Here is an 18,308-nt window from a genome sequence, read left to right as displayed (position 1 = left end):
AAGATACTGTTATGTTAATGCTGCTCACTAGTCCATTGTTGTCTGTGTAATCAGCCTTAACTTTTACGGGACATAGCAAAAGATGAGTTTGGCAAATAGAGAAATTTTAATGATGAGCAGCAATAATACAAATTTAAAACATAAATATTCCATTGTCTTGAGCTATGCAGATGTTTCAAGGATATCAACTCTCTTTGCATTTTACAGTAAAAATGTATGACATTAGGATGAATGTGAATATACTGGAGTAAATGACCATGGTCTTACAACCATCCATGCTTGATGGGGCACGCTGGGAACTGTAGTACTCTTTTCTGTCTAAACAAAGATAGGATTGCAGTCTTAAATAATTTCAACATAGAAATGTTTGTGGGACAAGCAAATAGGGTTTAGTGGCTGACTTTGGCAGTAACAAGGGACCAGAGGAAAATTTAATGTCTTTCCAAGCACAGCAACATTGCAGGTATTAAATTTCGCAATGTCAAAATTTGAAGTTCTACAAAATTCTGAGTTTATGACAAGCTTTATGATAGATCTACTTCAAGTCTAGTTGATATTTTGAAATATGAAATTGCAAATGTCAGAATATGGAATCTTATTGCTCTGTGCCATGGCAATTGTGCCATGGGGTTCCACAGGGTTCTATTTTATCCCCCATGCTGTTTAACATCTACATGAAACCGCTGGGGGAGGTTATCCGGAGGTGTGGGCTGAGGTGCCATCAATATGCAGATGACACCCAGCTCTACCTCTCTTTCTCATCAAAACCAGGTGAGGCAGTGGCTGTTCTGAATCAGTGCCTGGGCACGATAATGGACTGGATGAGGGCCAATAAACTGAAACTCAATCCAGACAAGACGGAGGTGCTGTTATTGGGTGGTTCGTCTGCCCGGCTAGGTGATATTCAACCTGTTCTGGAGGGGGTTGCTCCTCCAGGATCAGTTTCGTAGTTTGGGGGTGCTCTTGGATCCAGAACTGTCACTTGAGGCACAGGTGAACTCAGTGGCACGGAGCACTTTTTATCAGCTTAGGCTGGTATACCAACTGCGCCCTTATCTGGACAGAGATAGCCTAGCTACAGTTATCCATGCTCTGATAACTTCTCGACTGGATTACTGCAATGCGTTATACGTGGGGCTGCCTTTGAAAACGGTCCGGAAACTTCAGCTGGTCCAAAATAGGGCAGCAAGATTGTTAACAGGGACTGGCCTGCGAGCTCATATTACGCCAGTACTTTTCCAGCTGCACTGGCTGCCAGTCCATTTCCGGGCCCGATTCAAAGTGCTGGTGTTAACATTCAAAGCCCTTAACGGCTTGGGGCCAGGTTACCTGAAGGATCACCTCCTCCCATATGTGCCTGCACGGACCTTAAGATCATCATCAGCGGCCCTTCTCCGTGAGCCCCCGCCAAAGGAAGTGAGGCGGGTGGCTACTAGGAGGAGGGCTTTTTCTGTTGTGGCACCCCGGCTCTGGAATGAGCTCCCTAGTGAGGTTCGCCTGGCACCTACATTTTATTCCTTTCGGCGCCAGGTGAAGACCTTTTTATTTTCCCAGGCATTTTAGCATTTTAGCTTTCTAAATTTTTATCTTTGTTGTTTTAAATCTGTATTTTAAACTCCTGCACTGCTGCTAGGTTTTATTGTGGTTGTATTGTTATATTGTGGTTTTAATGTTCTGTATATTTTAAATTGTTTTATTGTGTGTTTGGTTTTAATTTTTGTGAACCGCCCAGAGAGCTTCAGCTATTGGGCGGTATAGAAATAAATAAATAAATAAATTACATCATTTGCATGCATCTCCAAAGCCTGAAGCTATGAAGTGGGTGTTGTTGTTTTTTGTCTTACTGTTTCCACTCTAGAATTAGCCCAGCAAATGGATAGCTGTATACTGCTGAAAGAAGTAGTAGTTATTTATATGGATTCCTTTTTAAAGGGTTAAATTGATGGTTTAAGGAAAGTTTACTAAAGCACAAATACACAAATCAGGACAACAATCTTCAGCCAGATATAAAAATTAAACGAGGTAAATCTGAATCACACATGCAGTCTAGTACCAAGAACCACACACATGCATTCTATACAGAGTTAAGATTCGAAACAGGGCAGTTAAATAGGAATTAGATGAGATTAAGTATGATACAAATGTGATCCTCCCATTATCTGAGAAAATGGGAGCTGGGCAAATATTACTGCAGCTGTTTCTCCTTTTCCTGTGTTACATCATATCTTTTAAAGATGACCTTACTTTGCTGTGAAAGCACCACATATGCGTTTTTCTTCCCTGGGCAAAGGGTTTAAATTCTCCACTCAGGCTCATTCTCAAGAGAAAATAATTGGTTTTTGTCCTCAAATAAGCATATTTAGTAATTTATGTAATGGGGACTACTCACATTTTAGCCCACTTGTCAAGTTCTTCTTCCAAGTAAGTTTTAATTTTCTTTGGTTGAAGGCCAAGAGAGTTACCAGCAAAGTAGATGCAGTCTTCATTTTCATTCACTAACACTGGATTGGCTGAAGTAGAGAAAAATCCAAGAAAGCCATTAAAATGCTATCACTATTACCTCCCTATCAAATATTACACATAGAAAACAACAGATCCATTCACAGTTGATGAACCCAACACATAAGAACATAAGAAGAGCCATGCTGGATCAGACCAAGGGTCCATCTAGTCCAGCATTCAGCTCATACAGTGGCCAAACAGCTGGTGACCAGGAACCCACAAGCAGGGCATGAGCGCAACGGCTCCGTCCCAGCCATGTTCCCTGGATCACAGCCTCTGGTACTGGAGGTAGCACATAGCCATCAAGACTAGTAGCCACTGATAGCCTTTTCCTCCAGGAATTTGTCCACACACACACACACACACACACACACCTTTAAAGCCATCCAAATTGGTGGCCATCAGTACATCCTGTGGTAGTGAGTTCCATAGTTTAACTATGCGCTGTGGGAAGAAGTACTTCCTTTTATCTGTCCTGAATCCTGAATCTGTCCTGATCACTTTCATAGGATGACCCCAGGTCCTAGTATTTTGAGAAATGGGAGAAAAATGTCTCCACATTCTCCACACCATGCATAATTTTGTAGAGCTCTCCCCTTGCCCTCCTTTTTTCTAAGCTAAACAATCCCAGCTGTTGTAACCTTCTCTCACAGGGGAGATGCACCAGGCCCTTGATCATTTTAGTTGCCCTTTTCTGCACTTTTTCCAGCTTTACAGTATCTGTTTTAAGAGTGGTGACCAGAACTGTACACACTATTCCAAGTGTGGGTGCACTATAGATTTGTATAGGGGCAATTGGCAGTCTTATTCTCAATTCCTTTTCTAATTATGCCTAACATGGAGTTTGCCTTTTTTACAGCAGCCGCACCTTGGGTTGACATCTTCATTGAGCTTGAATGAAGCTCAATGAAGCTCCACCACAACCCCAAGATCTCTTTCATGGTTGGTTGCTGCTAGCTCAGATCCCATCAGGCTATACTTGAAGTTGGGATTTTTTGGCCCAATGTGCATCACTTTACACTTGCTTACATTGGACCGCATTTGCCATTTAAATGCCCATTCTCCCAGTTTGGAGAGATCCTTTTGGAGCTCTTCACACTCCATTTTTGTTTTGACGACCCTAAATAATCTGGTGTCATCTGGCCACTTCACTGCTCACCCCTAATTCCAGGTCATTTATGAACAGGTTGAAAAGCATTGGTCCTAATACATATTGCTGTGGAGATCTGTACATGACTACCAGAAGGTTATATTGCTGAGATAGTCCTCTGGTACTCAAATCAAGACAGTCCTTATGAGATAGATAAAAATTATTTTCAGTAATGAACAAACAGAATCACCACATAAACAATTCTATACCATCTATTAGACTTCATAACATTTACTATGGTACAAGTATGGAATATATCAGCTGTGCAAAAGTATGGTAAGAGCAAGTTACTCCCTTCCTCTCTAAAGAGGAAAGCTTAGGTCAAGAATGCATGGTGTCTAACAAAGGAGCCGCACTTGAGTTCCTTTGGGCATTGGGTTCCTTCTATTATTAATATTAATATCACAGCTAGACTTTTATTTAGCACCAGCAGTATGCTAGATGTGATACATCACAAAGATGTGACACGATCTCTACATTCTAATATAAAACTATATGTGCAGGGAATTGATGCCGTCATTCAGTAGATCCAATCCCTCAAGGCACATGATGATCTAAGTTCAGCCAGCAGCGCCCTGCTCATCTACAGTGCAAAAGAAGATGGAGGTCTATCACAGGTAATGTGTAGGAAACCATTGATAAAATGTCAGCACAAGATTCTCCCAGAACAGCACATCCTTGTTTGTTTAAAGCAGGGTGGGTGACCTCTGGTTTCCCAGGTGTTTTGGCCTACAAGTCCCATCATCCTTCACCATTGACTATTCTGGGTAGGACTGATGAGAATTGTAAGCCAAAACATCTGGATGGCCACAAGTTGCCTACCTCTGGTTTAGAGGAGTCTTATGTTTACTGTTAAAGTATCAGTGACTGTGTTAAGTATCAGCGTTAAAGCTCCCTGCAGTGTAGGAAGGAAAACATGACTACTTGGGTAGACTACCACCACCCCTTTACATCCACCACAGACTCAGCCAGGGGACCCTCAGACCTTTCAGGACACTCTAGGAGGCACAGAAATAAGGGTTCAAGCCAATACCCTATATTTCAAGCCCCTAAACTTAACATGTTACACGGTAGCAAGGAACCTCGCAGAAGGCACTGAACTTAGTACTGAGGTTTACCTGGAAGGAAGCAGAAACAGCTCTTGAGGTATATATGAAGTTTATTTAGGTAGGTGTATTGATTCTGAAGTCCTGCTTTACTTAAGTCCCAGTCTTACCAGATTCGAGGGTTGCCAAAATGAAATGATATCACAGATGCCTCAGTTGATTGATTGCACACAGGTGATAAATGCATGCAGCTCACACATCCTTTCAGATGATCGAAGCTGGCCTCCATCATGGCTGACTGTGTGCTCAGGTCCCCACAGATTTCGATACATCACCCCACAGACCAACAAATTCCTCCAAGCTGGCTTTGCATATTTTCCCCTGGAGCGAGCAATACCAAATAGATTTGCTCTTGATACCAGCTTATGATAGCGGCTTCCAGAAGGTGCTCAAAGCATCTAGGTTGGAAGTCAATCCCACCTTCTAGAAGGTGCTTAAAGCATCCAAACTGGGAGATAAGTCACCCCTTCCTAGGAGAAAGGGCCCCAACATTCCAGCATGAGAGGGTAAGTTTCTCAACCCTTTGGTGAAACAAGGCACAACACCTTTATCTCAAAGCGGTGATGTAACTAGGCAAAGGCCAGGCAGCTGCAGGATTGTTTACTTATTTATTAGATTTATAGATTTTAGCTACCCATCTGGCCAGGTACCCAGCCAATCATTGTTGACATATGGAGCAGTACTTACTTGGTACCAATTAACCTGGCTGACAAAAAGCTGCCCATTATATGAGAGGCCTACTTTGGTCAAGTAAAATCTGCCCACTATGTTAGGCTATACATGTTTCTATCACGCATTCAGCATGCTGTATAGGATGCAGCTGTGGAAGCTCACTAGACTCCTTGCCATTCTTCCAGTGTCATACCCACTATAGTAGGAGAAAGGGGAAAGAATAAAAAGGTATACAGAAATAAAAGAGAACTTGGCTTGGGAGGCTGCCAGGGGAACAAAGGGGTGGAAAATTCCCCCTGCCAGTGCTTCTCTGGATCCAAGCCAGAGTCTTTTTTATTTTTATTTTTTTGAAGGGAGCTATGAGCAGCCATGAAGTTTAATTCCAAATTTTAAACAGCATCAACAGTTTAAGAAGCAAAATATATATGTGTGTGTGGATGGATTCCTCTATAATGTACTTTAGTCCTCTAGAGATGTAATTAATAAATACCTTTTGTAGAATATTTTTAATGGATAGCACCAAAGATTAGTCCATTCCGTAAGCTGGAAGCAAATTAAAATGAAAGCATTTCTTTATAGTTTTATCATATTGTCAAGATGAAATGTGGGCAGGCAATGATCATTTGTATAGAGGAAAATATCTAATGAAAATGTTTTCCTCTTACTGAGGAAAAAAGCAAGATATAATGTCCATAAATTAGAGGTCAAGCGAGGTGATTAGCTTTTTTATCACCTTTGAGTCCATATACTGCTGCTTTCTGCCACAGTCATAAGAAATGCTGTTCCATTTATTGGCAGAGCACATTTTTGCATGTATCAGCCATTGATAGCTTGTACCAGAATGTGTACAAGTGGACAGCTTGAGCAAATGTATTAAAATTTACATAAAACACTGATTATATAAATAAGACATAATAATGAGTTTACATTTGTCTGAGGCAATTTCATTTTAGGGCTGTAGGAAAACAGATTAAATAACTGCAAAGCTCTTCAGACTAGGTTTTTGTGATATTACTTTGAACTCAACCACTAATGCATTTGCCAGAAGTAAGAGACGACTGAGATAAGTTCTTAATTAAAGCTTTAAAGGCTTTTAAAAAGCCTAAATCACAAGAGAAGTTTCAATCTAATCTATATTACTAAAGCTTTTGCTGTTTTTCATCAGCTTCCCTTCTAAAATGAGCAATAACAGAGGTGTAAATATTATTCACACTTCCAAATTGGTTCTGTTCACAGGCCTTTGTTATTCTGAAGGACAATAATGGAGTCTCATGAGATGAGAAGAAGCTAGTCTTTTATTTGGATCTCAGAACAGTAAATTTCACCAGGACTCCTTAAATTCCAGTCAAGCATTAGAAGAGGTAATGAGTTAAAAGCTAAAGGAGCAGTCTCATCTGCTGCTTCTGTCTATAGACATAAAATGCCAAGTGCTAAAGCATATAGAAACTACCTTCCCCTAAAATGCATCGTTCCTTTGTTACCCTCTAAATTGTACCACTGACAGCTTCATACTGGGGCAGAGATTTTTCTCTTCATAAAATATTACTTATTACTCTTTTCTTAACAACTTTAATATCAGATTTTACTGCTCAGCCATCATAATCTGTGTTGCTTGTCCGTTCCATTCCATTTTGAATCAACTTGCAAGTCACCACAGCCCACCAATCACAGGTCTCTCAGAAACTTGTATTAACCATCTCCTTACTTTGTAGTACCTTTCAAAGTTCATATATTGTTTGAACTTCTGTTTCCTCATACTATTGGCCCCTATGTCTTCTGAAGAAGTGACCATTTAGAGGTGGATGGGTTTTGATCATGCTAGAGAGGAAATAGGACTGAAGGGACAGGGTTATCGGGCAGTAAAATAACACCTTATGTATGTATTTGAGTGTGTGAGTGTAAGAACAAAACTGGGGAAGCTATAAAATAAGAGTAGTTAGCTATAAGTAAGATTAGATAGAGACCGGTTACCACACAAAAACACATCTAATCGATAACTGGAAGCATGTAACGTTGTACTATTACTTCCATCCTGAACCTGTGAAATTATGTTCCTTTTCATACAATTCTAATATGGCATTTGGCAAAGCAACTTATTGTTGGCTCATGTTTACACTACTCACTTCTACTTTATCTCTATTAAAAGGTTCCCTGGTGGTAGCATTAAAAAAAACACACCATTTTTAAAAAAGCCCTCTATGCAGTAATGCCCCCACCAAATAAATAAACAATTGACTGGGGTTGTTGCCTGCTTAGGGGAGTAGAAAATGGCATTACTGAAATTTGTAGAAGATATGCACCAGCTATGTATGAGGGGCTGGAGCAGAATATCCCTTACACAATTAACTTCTACACAACCTGGGAGAATCAGCAAGGTATCTCTACGGAGAAGTCTGTTTCTACATAAGAAGTTGCATGAGTGTCCAGGTGTCCGACTATATCCGTATCTATTCAAATCTATTTTGATAAATTAAGTGTCCAAGCAAGCACTAGACTTTACTGAGATTATATTTGGCTTCTGAATTTCTCGACTGGACTGGCTGAATCTCTGCCACAGGAGTGAAGAAGGAAGTAGCTTGCCGTTGCAGTAAGTCTTTTGGAAGCTTCTCCCTTGATTTACTATGTATTGCAAGCTGTCACTGAAATGCATGTTCTGAGAGTGAGGTTAAGCTATTATAAGCATCTTCCCCCTTCCCCCTGCCCCCTGCCCCCCTTGGTTAAATGGTATACCTGCTTTATGGGATGTGATCTACCTCGTTTTCAAGACAATACTACTACACAGTGTTTTGTGTGAATACATAAAGAACTTGGATTATCTGTTTTAGCTTCAGGAGTGAGACATCTAGGATCCATTTGGTATACAGATAAATGTCAAGCAAGATCACTCATGCTTGTACACACCATGCAAATTATACTCATACCTACTGTTCTTTAGACTTTTAGCTGGCATTGATGACAGCTTAAGAAAAAGAACAGTAATCATATTCTGGAAGTTTGATTGTACTTAGTATCACTTTTCTGAATGTGTTGTCCCCACTTGTCAACAACCTTTTTGAGCAGTGGCAGTCAGGACTAAGCAGAATATTCCAACAAAAATAAGTGGAGTGGTACAATTAATTCCAGAGTCTTGGAAATGGATATTCCTCTTCATAGAACCCCAAGAGGCATTTGACATATTTCACACACAGTCTCATTACTGGCTCACGTTCAGACTGGTTTATCTCTAGTTATAATTCTCATTTAGCACAGCTGGAGAAGAGATGGTAGATATAATGAGTTCCCAACCTGTTGCAAGTCAGAGTTTAACATTACAGGTCTATATGTACTTAACAAAATCTATGCCTCATAGTTTACTCTAATTGGCATCAAATGCAAAATCTGTAGACTTCACTGAAAAAGGTATTAGGTCCTACATGCACGTACAAAGGATCAGCAACCATTCCTCCAAGTTCTATAACTCTGCTTCAGAGAAACTTAATCAAGTTGGATTTTATCATTAGGTCACAAAGAAAATGGCTTAGTTTTTCAGTAAATTTGATTGTCTTTTTCACCTGAATTTTGACCAAAGATACCCCTGTGCGGGGCCTTCTTATAGTCGATCTGATTCCTGTAGTTCTAAGAGATTTTCACCCCATCTACAAAGCATATAGACGGTTACATTTACCAGTTACAGGATATGCAGTCCACTAAACCCACTGTGCTAGCTCAAAGCCGAAAGGACGGCTAGCAGCCGATGGTGCTGGTGGTGAACAACGAATCCGATGTTCTAAAGATCAACACACCATAGGAATCTGGAATGTAAGATCTATGAGCCAGGGCAAATTGGATATGGTTATTGGGGAGATGTCAAGATTAAATATAGACATTTTGGGTAACAGTGAACTGAAATGGACTGGAATGGGCCACTTCACATCAAATGACCACCAGATCTACCTCTGTGGACAAGAGGACCACAGAAGAAATGGAGTAGCCTTCATAATTAATAATAAAGTGGCTAAAGCAGTGATTGGATACAATCCAAAAAATGACAGAATGATCTCAATTCGAATTCAGGGTAAGCCATTTAACATCACAGTGATCCAAATATACGCCCCAACCACAGATGCTGAAGAAGCAGAAGTAGATCAGTTCTATGAGGATCTGCAGCACCTACTGGATAGTATGCCAAAAAATATGTTATTTTCATTACAGGAGACTGGAATGCTAAGGTGGGTAGTCAAACGACACCTAGAATTACAGGCAAGCATGGTCTGGGAGAACAAAATGAAGCAGGACATAGGCTGATAGAATTTTGCCAAGACAACTCACTGTGCATAACAAACACTCTCTTCCAACAACCTAAGAGACGACTTTATACATGGACTTCACCAGACGGTCGACACCGAAATCAGACTGACTACATCCTTTGTAGCCAAAGGTGGCGGACATCTATGCAGTAGGTAAAAACAAGACCTGGAGCTGATTGTAGTTCAGATCACGAACTTCTTATTGCACAATTTAGAATCAGACTAAAGAGAATAGGGAAGACCCACAGATCACTTAGATATGAGCTCACGAATATTCTTCATGAATATGCAGTGGAGGTGAATAGATTTAAGGGACTAGATTTAAAGGTCCTGGAACAACTATGGACAGAAGTTCACAACATTGTTCAGGAGGCGGCAACAAAAAACATCCCAAAGAAAAAGAAAACCAAGAAGGCAAGATGGCTGTCTGCTGAGACACTGGAAGCAGCCCAAGAAAGAAGGAAAGCAAAAGCAACAGTGATAGGGGGAGATATGCCCAATTAAATGCAAAATTCCAGAGGTTAGCCAGAAGAGATAAGGAATTATTTTTAAACAAGCAATGTGCGGAAGCGGAAGAAGATAATAGAACAGGAAGGACAAGAGACCTCTTCCAGAAAATTAGGAACATCGGAGGTAAATTCCAGGCAAAAATGGGTATGATCAAAAACAAAGATGGCAAGGACCTAACAGAAGCAGAGGAGATCAAGAAAAGGTGGCAAGAATATACGGAAGATCTGTATAGGAAGGATAATAATATCGGGGATAGATTTGACGGTGTGGTCAGTGAGCTAGAGCCAGACACCGTGAAGAGTGAGGTTGAATGGGCATTAAGAAGCATTGCTAATAACAAGGCAGCAGGAGATGACGGTATCCCAGCTGAACTGTTTAAAATCTTGCAAGATGATGCTGTCAAGGTGATGCATGCCATATGCCAGCAAATTTGGAAAACACAAGAATGGCCAACAGATTGGAAAACATCAACTTATATCCCCATACCAAAAAAGGGAAGCACCAAAGAATGTTCAAACTATCAAACAGTGGCACTTATTTCACATGCCAGTAAGGTAATGCTCAAGATCTTGCAAGGTAGACTCCAGCAATTCATGGAACGAGAATTGCCAGAGGTACAAGCTGGGTTTCGAAAAGGCAGAGGAACTAGAGACCAAATGGCCAATATCCGCTGGATAATGGAGAAAGCCAGGGAGTTTCAGAAAAACATCTATTTCTGTTTTATTGGCTATTCTAAAGCCTTTGACTGTGTGGATCATAACAAATGGTGGCAAGTTCTTGGTGGTATGGGGATACCAAGTCATCTTGTCTGCATCCTGAGGAATCTGTATAACGACCAAGTAGCAACGGTAAGAACAGACCACGGAACAACGGACTGGTTTAAGATTGGGAAAGGAGTACGACAGGGTTGTATACTCTCACCCTACCTATTCAACCTTTACGCAGAACACATCATGCGACATGCTGGGCTTGATGAAGCCAAGGCTGGAGTTAAAATCACTGGAAGAAACATTAACAATCTCCGGTATGCAGATGATACCACTTTGATGGCTGAAAGCGAGGAGGAGCTGAGGTACCTCATGATGAAGGTGAAAGAAGAAAGTGCAAAAGCTGGGTTGCAGTTAAACCTCAAAAAAAAAACAAGATTATGGCAACCAGCTTGATTGATAACTTGCAAATAGAGGGAGAAAACGTGGAGGCAGTGACAGACTTTGTCTTTCTAGGCACAAAGATTACTGCAGATGCTGACTGCAGCCAAGAAATCAGAAGACATTTACTTCTTGGGAGGAGAGCAATGACAAATCTAGATAAAATAGTTAAGAGCAGAGACATCACACTGACACCAAAGGTCTGCATAGTTAAAGCAATGGTATTCCCCGTAGTAACCTATGGCTGCGAGAGCTGGACCATACGGAAGGCTGAGCGAAGGAAGATAGATGCTTTTGAACTGTGGTGCTGGAGGAAAATTCTGAGAGTGCCTTGGACTGCAAGAAGATCAGACCAGTCCATACTCCAGGAAATCAAGCCAGACTGCTCACTTGAGGGAATGATATTAAATGCAAAACTGAAGTACTTTGGCCACATAATGAGAACACAGGATACCCTGGAGAAGATGCTGATGCTAGGGAAAGTGGAAGGCAAAAGGAAGAGGGGCCAACCAAGGGCAAGATGGAGGGATGATATTCTGGAGGTGACGGACTCGACCTTGGGGGAGCTGGGGGTGGCGACTGCCGACAGGAAGCTCTGGCGTGAGCTGGTCCATGAAGTCACAAAGAGTCGGAAGCAACTGACCGAATAAACAACAAACAAACCCACTGTGCAGTGTGACATGCAGTTAATTTATGGCACATGGTACCTTACTTTTCAGAGAACCTTTCCTGAACATCTTAGTTTGGTGCTAAAGCAATGAACCAGATTCAGAGATGCTCCCAAACAATCCTAGTATCATCTGCTAAGGCATCAACAAGTCATACTTTGCAGTGGCTCACTGTGAAGTTGCTTTTTTGCACATACACAAAAATTGCTTCTATTTATTTTTATTACATTTATATGCCGCCTTTTTTCCTCCTTAAAGAACCCAAGGAGGCATACATAGTCCTCCTCCTCCTCCATTTCATCCTCACAACAACAATCCTGTGAGGTGGGTTGGGCTGAGAGTCTGTGACTGGCCCAAAGTCGCCAGTGAGCTTCCATGGCTGAGTGGGGACTAGAATCCCCATTTTCCGGCTCCCAGTCCAACACTCTAGCCACTACACCACATTGGCTTCTAAAACAGAGAAAGAATATTCTAATGAAAGAATAAAAATACTGTGAAAGTAAACTTTCCTGTATAGGTTTATCAGTTATCAGTTTCTGGCTTCTTTGCATTATTGATTAAACATCATCTTGTAGACAGGAACAGCAGGCATGGACAAGTTTGAGTCATATATATTCTATGTAAGCAAACAGCATGATGCCAGCTTAGTATCCAGAATTAAATCGATTTGGACTGGGATGTACTGTGTGCTCAAACATGCTCATCTGAGACCTGTAACAGATTTTGTTTCTAGAGCAAATATAAAAACTTTTCATAGCACTGTTCATAAATTGAAGGTTTATATTCACTAGAACAAATCACTGAACATTTCATTCATTCATTCATTCATTCATTCCATTTCTATACCACCCAATAGCCAAAGCTCTCTGGGCAATTTACGATTTAGATAAGGGCGCAATCCTATGGAGATAGTTGTCAGCCTCTGAACTCGGAGGCTGATGACAATCCAATGCAAGGTGGCTGGAGCATGGAGGCAATCCTCGCCTCTGTCTCTGGCCACCCTGAATTTTTGGCTAGACAGATGATTTCGCCTGCCTAACTTGGGAGCTTTGGAGTTGGGGGGGGGGAGGTCCCACCGTGCATAGGAAGCTGCATAACACAGCTTCTGCAGTATCATCCCTCCCCACCCCCGGGACTGCCCACTTTTCCCCTTCGCTATACTCCACCATTTCCAAGCGAGCGGATGTAGCTGGCACAGAGAAAACCATGATGGCACAGACAGAACCGTGTTATCAGGGGTACATGCTATCGGGGGGGGGGAGCCCTGGTTCTGACCTTGGAGCCCAGAAACAGAAAAATCCTATATCCCCCTGACACTGTCTAGGGGACATAGGATTGCTCCCTAAAACCCTTAAATATACAAATAAAGATCCATTTGCATGCAAACATATAAACAAACATTGTTTTAAAAAATCAACAATAAGAGAAGTCCAGGACCTGTTTAAAGCAGGACCATTTCCTGCTTTAGATGGGTCAGATTTAGCACTAGGGCAAATTAAGGGGCAAATCCAATGGCAAGGCAATAAACAGGCAAATGGTCAAGCACAGAAGTATCAGTACAGTAAGAAAGTCCTTCAAGGCAGGAGAAGTCAGGAAACAATCCAAGGCACTGTATTACTAGGCAAAAGAGTGTGTTCCAAAAGAAAGATCTGAGGAACAGCCAAAGTCCAAACACAGATAAACAGTCAAACACAAACACAGTCTAAGAAGCCAAGTCAAGCAGGAGTCCATCAGCAGCATATACAGTCAGGGCCAGAAATATTGGAACAAGGATAACTGTTTTGGCAGTTGGCCTCTGTACACCACTACATTGAAGTTGAAAGAAAACACACCCAGATGGGAGCGAAGCCAGGACTTTCAGCTGTAATTCAAGGGGTTTGACAAAAGTGGGGCACTAACCATTCAGGAAGGACAGCCAGTGGTATACAGACACACCCATAGTTGGTGGCACATAAGTAATGGAACGAATGGCTGACAAGCAGCTGCATGGCCAGGTGTGGCCTGTTTCCTGGGTACCCCATGACCAATCAAGCAGATAAAAGGCCTGGAGGTGGTTTTGAGTGTTACATCTGCATTTGGTAGCTGTTCACTGGAACTCCCAACTTGAGGTCCAAAGAGATGTCCATGAGAGTGAAGGAGGCCATCATTAGGCTGAGGAAACAAAATAAACCCCTCAGAGAGATAGCAAAAACAGTGGGAGTAGCCAACACAACAGTTTGCAACATCCTGAAAAAGAAGGAATTAACTGGCAAGCTCAGCAACAGCAAAAAGCCTGGAAGACCACGGAAGACAACTAAAGTGGATGACCGGTGACCGCAGAATTCTGCTCATGGTGAAGAGGAACCCTTTCACAACAGCTAGCCAGGTCAAGAATGCTCTTGTGGAGGTAGGCATGACATCGTCAACATCGACAGTCAAGAGACGGCTTTATGAATGTAAATACAGAAGCTTCACAACAAGGCGCAAACCACTGGTAATGCTCAAGAACTGAAAGGCCAGATTAGCCTTTGCCAGCAAACACCTAAAAAAGCCTGCCTGGTTCTGGAATAAGTCTTTGGACTGATGAAACCAAGATTAACTTGTACCAGAATGATGGGAAGAGAAAAGTATGGAGAAGGAAAGGAACAGCTCATGATCCAAAGCATACCACATCATCTGTCAAACATGGTGGAGGCAGTGTGATGGCATGGGCATGTATGGCTGACAATGGAACCGGGTCATTTGTGTTTATTGATGACCTGACTGCTGATAAAAGTAGCAGGATGAATTCTGAAGTGTATAGTGCTATACTTTCTGCTCAGATTCAGCTGAATGCTGCCAAACTGATAGGATGCCACTTCATATTGCAGATGGATAATGACCCCAAACATACAGCAAAAGCTACCCAAGAGTTTCTCAAGGCAAAGGAGTGGGATGTTGTTCAATGGCCAAGTCAGTCACCTGCTCTCAACCCAATAGAGCATGCATTTCACTTACTGAAGACAAGGCTGAAGGCAGAAAGACCCACAAACAAGCAGCAGCTGACGGCAGCTGCAGTAAAGGCCTGGCAAAGCATCTCAAGGAAGGAAACTCAGCATTTGGTCATGTCCATGGGTTCCAGACTTCAGGAAGTCATTGACTGCAAAGGATTTTCATCCAGGTATTAAAGGCGATCCTTAAGTTTGAAATGATGTTGGTTTGTTCCATTACCTATGAGCCACCAATGATGGGTGTGTGTATGCCACCGGCTGTACTTCCTGAACGGTTAGTGCCCCACTTTTGTCAAACCCCTTGAATTACAGCTGAAAGTCCTGACTTCGCTCCCATATGGGTGTGTTTCCTTTCAACTTCAATGTGGTGGTGTACAGAGGCCAACTGCCAAAACAGTTATCCTTGTTCCAATATTTCTGGCCTGATTGTAGGTTCAATCACAGAGCATGATCAGGGAAACAAGGCTTCAAGGCATAAAAGCTGGTAGTAAAGAATGTTTCCAGCAGCTACCAAGCCCTAACTGAAAGCTTATATAGCCGGAGCTTCCAGAGCATCACCCAGGACTAAGCTGCAGTTCATCACAGTCTCTCTGGCAAAAGTCCTACTCATGAGGCGGACCTTGCTCACAAGGAGGGCTTTACTTTTGAGGAGCCCCCCTTTGCAATTTAGTGCTCGTTCTCATAGGAGTCCTACTGGCCTGTCTCACAACAACTCTCTCAGGGGCTAGGTGGTCACTCAGTATCTGTTTCAGAGGTGGAGTTCACCTCCTCTTGTGGGGATGGACCCACGACCATCTGCCCTGAGGGCCCAGGAATCCCTGGATCTTCTGACCTAGGCTGTTCCTCAATGTTGCCTGTCTCTGGGAACTTTAGCTCCTCCTCTGAGGAAGATTCCTCCATCAGGGGCATGACAGTACATGAGGAAACCAACTCCTATGCACTTTGCCACAAGTTTTGGAGGGCCATCTTGCCATGGGAAATTGACACAAATACATCGTTTTTCTCCATGGTAGATCCTGGAACTTGGAGTCCCAGGATCCCCCCCAGTGCAAAACAATGCTCTACTGGTGTACTGGACTGCCGGCTGCTGCAGCCTCCCTCTTCTCCTGCTACAGGCAGGATTTGTGAGCCCTGGGCTGGGGTAGGGTAAGGGGTAAGTGCTTGGAGCACATGCAAAACATGCTATGCATGTGGTTTCCTACAACTGATACAAGCCACCTTTTAATGGAATGAGATCATGGAGGAGAGTTAATTGGAAAGTTGATTTGAAAGAGTAAATAATTCCATTAGGTATTCAGCTTCCCATCTCTTATAACTAAAGCTTTCCACCTTATATAAAGCTAAAAAGTAGTGCCTTCCTTGAAATTATCACCTCTGTCTGTTTTCTCCCCTCCAACAGTGTGTTTACTACTTCCTTAATTTTGCGGTATATTCAAGTCTTATTGATTAGTTACATGGATTATACAGCTATTGCAAGATCTTCAGGGTATTCCATGATTATATATTCTGTTTCTCTTTATTAATCTGGGCTCACTTAGCTGATAAATGACTGGAAGCCTTCGCCTGGTGTTTTTTAGTGCCACCAGTAAGCTAACACAAAGCCATTAAAGACATCCAATCAATCAAACTGCCTAATTATCTCATTTCTGGTAGACCAAAAAAAATCTTACAAAAAGGATTAGTTTCTGTAAATGATAGTCCTATTTTAACCACATTATAGATATTAGGATGATGCATGCAATCTTTTAAAACGCACGCTTCAAAATAAAGGTCAGATCTTGACATCCTTAGCAGACAGTATCTTTGTATTCCTCATCACTCACCTACATAGATCTAATGCTACCGTGTGATTCAACTCTGTAGTAGGTTGGTCATTTTCTTTTTCAACAAGGTTCCAACCTCCCAAATCAAAAACAGCAGCAGCAGATGAATGATAGGAGAGAGCAGCTGTACAGGAAACCAGAGAGAAGACACTACTAGCAGGCAAAGCTGTAAAGAGCCACACAGCTGCTCACTTGCTGTAAGAATCAGTTTCAGTCAGTAAGGCAGGAAGGATTGCCACCCATGTCCCAGAGCCATCAACATAGCCCAAGTAACTAATATAGGTATGTTAGGTAAGTGGATGGGCTCATTCAGTTGTTCTATGGGCTAGTAAGTTCTGTGGAATTATTTGCAAGGCTGCTAACAAGCAGGGTGCAAGCATCATTTTGGAGGGCCCAGTACAAACTTGTACCACAGCCCTCCCCCTGCGCGTGCACCCTTCCACCATGATTCCATCCAAGACATGTAATCTCAAGAGTCGTGAAAGAAAACTTTCTATTTTAATTTTGAAATTACATTTTCTACATTTATCAAATTATACCATGGCCCACGCTGGGGCTTTCCTACGAATACCACCCCTGATTATTATCAGGATAAATGGCCACTACGCCATTTGTGCCCCTCTGTTTTGCCGTGATAGGCTATGTAAATATTTACGTAGCCTATGATGGCAGAAAAAAAGGGAATGCAAATGGCGGCCGCCGTAGCCACCGCCATTTGTGTTCCTTTAGTTTTGCCCTGATAGGCTATGTAAATACATACATAGCCTATCACGGCTTCCACAGGGATGCAAATGGTGTCCCTGCATTAGCCGTGATAGGCTACGTAAGTATTTACGTAGCCTATCATGGCTATATGGAAGAAGCAAATGGTGGCCGCAGACGCGGCCACCATTCGCAATGCAGCGCGGAAAGCAGCAGGTAGGTGCTCCGTTCCAGACCCATTTCATGGGGTGGGGGGGTGGGGGGAATTTGTTCTGTCACGAATTTCAGGGGGCTGAATGCACTGGCATTCGGCCCCCCTGAATCCATGGCGGAACGGCCTCCTGCCCACTCGCCCGCCCCATGGAACCACCCGGGACGGCACTTACCTGGGGCAGATGTGGCGGTGGCTTTGGCGGCAGGTGTGGCAGCAACGGTGCAGCAGCGGCAGCGGAAGGTGTGGGGGTGGGGGTGGCGGGGGCAGCAGGTGCGGCGGCGCAGCGGAACGTGTGGCAGTGGGGGTCGGCAGAAGGTGCAGCGGCGGCAGAAGGGGTAGCGGTGCGGGGGCAGAAGCGGGGGCGGAAGGTGCAGCAGCAGCAGGTGCAAGGGTGGCAAGGGCGGCAAGGGCGGCGGCGGCGGCGGGGGCGGCAGGTGCGGCAGGTGCGGCAGTGGGGATGGCAGGTGTGGCAGCGGCGGGTGCAGCTGAAGGTGCGGGGGCAGCAGATGCGGTGGCGGTGGGGGCGGCAGTTGCGGCGGCGGCGGCTGATCTCCTGGC

The 18,308-nt window shown here is 43.1% G+C and overlaps 1 protein-coding gene across 5 annotated transcripts in view; it reads right to left on the bottom strand.

Moving 5' to 3' along the window:
* The window catches only part of KYNU (kynureninase), a 226,760-nt gene that overhangs the window by 130,329 nt on the left and 78,123 nt on the right, over nt 1–18,308 (bottom strand). For all 5 annotated transcript variants that reach the window (XM_084809642.1, XM_084809632.1, XM_084809614.1 and 2 more), the window contains one exon: nt 2,390–2,510. In XM_084809642.1, coding sequence (XP_084665768.1) covers nt 2,390–2,510 — 121 coding nt within the window. The remainder of the gene's footprint in view (nt 1–2,389; nt 2,511–18,308) is intronic.

This window comes from Heloderma suspectum, chromosome 1 (assembly GCF_057233095.1).
Source record: "Heloderma suspectum isolate Gila_16-S chromosome 1, 16-S_ref, whole genome shotgun sequence".
Classification (NCBI taxonomy): Eukaryota; Metazoa; Chordata; class Lepidosauria; order Squamata; family Helodermatidae; genus Heloderma; species Heloderma suspectum.
The sequence above is the reverse complement of the archived record's forward strand: the minus strand, read 5'-3'. Positions and strand labels throughout refer to the sequence as shown.